At 63.4% G+C, this 2,099-nt stretch overlaps 1 protein-coding gene across 1 annotated transcript; it reads left to right on the top strand.

Moving 5' to 3' along the window:
• The first annotated feature begins 344 nt into the window (after positions 1 to 344).
• LOC118898781 (interferon-induced transmembrane protein 1-like) lies at positions 345 to 1,586 on the top strand. The gene is made up of 2 exons (XM_036859283.1): positions 345 to 633; positions 1,242 to 1,586. The coding sequence occupies exons 1-2, from the start codon at positions 448 to 450 to the stop codon at positions 1,428 to 1,430; spliced, it is 375 nt and encodes a 124-aa protein (XP_036715178.1). The 5' UTR covers positions 345 to 447; the 3' UTR covers positions 1,431 to 1,586.
• Positions 1,587 to 2,099: the final 513 nt, after the last annotated feature.

The raw sequence follows: 2,099 nt of genomic DNA, 5'->3' as shown, positions 1-2,099 counted from the left end.
GGGCCAGGGCTCGCTCTGGGGGCTGGGGTGTGGAGGCTGAGTGAGGGTCTGGGAGGGGCCCTGCGTGGGGACAGCGGGGCTGCAGCAGGCTTGGGCCTGAGACTCCCAGGCTGGGGAAGGGTCCCGGGGCCCGACCACACCCCTAAGTAGGGAGGTGGGGTGGCCGAGACAGGGCCTGAAGCCCCCTCCAGGCCCTCAGCCTTCTTCCCACCCACCCACCCTGGTGTAACTTGACTGGCAGAATTTTGTCCCACTTCCTTGGACCAGCCCACCTCCAATTCTCAAAAGGCCAGGAAAAGGAAACAGAGAAATCGAAACTACTGAGAAAGGGAGGGCCCCTGAGTGTGTCGTTGCACCTGGCCCACAGCTGCTCCGTCTCTGCCTCAGGAAACATACTTGTCAATCCTTGTCCTCTGCCATCAGCACTTGGCTCCCCCAGCACCAGAGATGATCAAGGAGGAGCACGAGGTAGCCGTGCTGGGGGCTCCCCAGAGCCAGGCCCCCATGACCACCACGGTGATCAACATCCCCAGGGAGACCTTCGTGCCCGACCACATCGTCTGGTCCCTGTTCAACACGATCTTCATGAACTGGTGCTGCCTGGGCTTCGTGGCATTCGCCTACTCCGTGAAGGTGGGTGGGCGCCTGGGGTGTTCTCCAAGGAAGTGTGTGTGAGCCTGGAGAGGCCCCCCTGCCTGGCCGGCACGTGGGGTGTGGAGAGCCCTTGTGTGTATTGTTCTGTGTGTGTGTGTGTGTGTGTGTGTGTGTGGCTTGGGGGATCATTCCCAATGAGAGTTCACGGCGGAGCTGCAGGGGCGCACATGGGGATGGGAGCTATGTCTCCACCACCCCAGGAAGTTCTCCTTCCCAGCCTTGTGAGAGAAGCTACATCCTTCACACTTCGGATTCAGACCTCGAGTCTGGTCCAGAAAAGAAGAAGGTACTGAAAGGACACTGACCCCTGGTGGGGTGAGTGGCCAGCAAAGGGGCCAGAGCCGAGGGAGGGTGAGCCCTGGGGCCTCCTGGAGAGGCTGAGAGTCTGTGAGGAAGCAGATCGAGGCCCCGCAAGGGGAGGGGGGCCCACCGGGCACTGTCCTGCTTGGGCTCCAGGGAACGGGCAGGGGTGGGTCCCCATCTGGGTGAATGGGCCCTGGGGGAGCAGCAGGGGAGGGCCTGAGTCACAGCACCTGGCTGTCACCTGGCCCGGCTCCAGGTCCCCCTCACCGTCTCTTCTCCCCCAGTCTAGGGACCGGAAGATGGTGGGCGATGTCGTTGGGGCCCAGAGCTATGCCTCCACCGCCAAGTGCCTGAACATCTGGGCCCTGGTCCTGGGCATCTTTCTGACTATTGGATCGATCGTTCTTCTGGTGTTTGTTTACCTGAAAGCCTACCAGATGGCTTTACAGGTGGCGAATAATGGAGGCTACTAGCCGCTGGACACGGAGGCAACCCAGTTCCCCCACCGTCCACGGCCGGCCCTGCACCTGGGGCTCTGGGCCCGCCCCCTCCCCCCACCCCTTTATACAGCAGTTTATGGAGACAGAGCTGTCGACAGCTGAATTCAATAAAGTGCACTCGTCTGTGAAGGTGCTTTGATGTCCCCGGGGAGGGGACACTGCTGTGAGTCCCCGGTGGCCTCGGGGAAGCACAGAGCGCTCCGCTGTGGGCTGACAGCAGAAGCCCAGAGCAGAGCTGGTGACCCCGCCCCGGTCGACAGAAACCCCCAGAGGAAAGACCACTCCCTCCCACGCAAACGTGGCCGCCCTGCTGGGTGGCAGCGTCTCACAGACACTGGGGACCCGAGCCTGGGCTGCACACGGGGAGGTGGGGACCCGCCTCAGCCCAACGCAGGGAGAGACACCCCAGGCAGGCAGGTATTCCTGTCTCTGAGCCCCAGAGGGAGAGGGCGCGGGGGACGCACCCCGCCGGCTGACCCACCGCGCCCTGCACAGTATCCCAGGTGTGCTGTGCGTCACCCAGGAGAGGCTGGAGGAGTCCAGGCAGCCCGAGGCTGGTGCTGGAGCAGTGACCCCTTCCCCACAGGCCCCTCGGGGATCCAGGCTCTTCTGGGCTCCCTCACTGGGCTGAGGTCCAGTCCT

Source organism: Balaenoptera musculus, chromosome 8 (genome assembly GCF_009873245.2).
Source record: "Balaenoptera musculus isolate JJ_BM4_2016_0621 chromosome 8, mBalMus1.pri.v3, whole genome shotgun sequence".
NCBI classification, from domain to species: Eukaryota; Metazoa; Chordata; class Mammalia; order Artiodactyla; family Balaenopteridae; genus Balaenoptera; species Balaenoptera musculus.
Note: the sequence above shows the minus strand (reverse complement) of the source record. Positions and strands in the feature narration are given on the sequence as shown.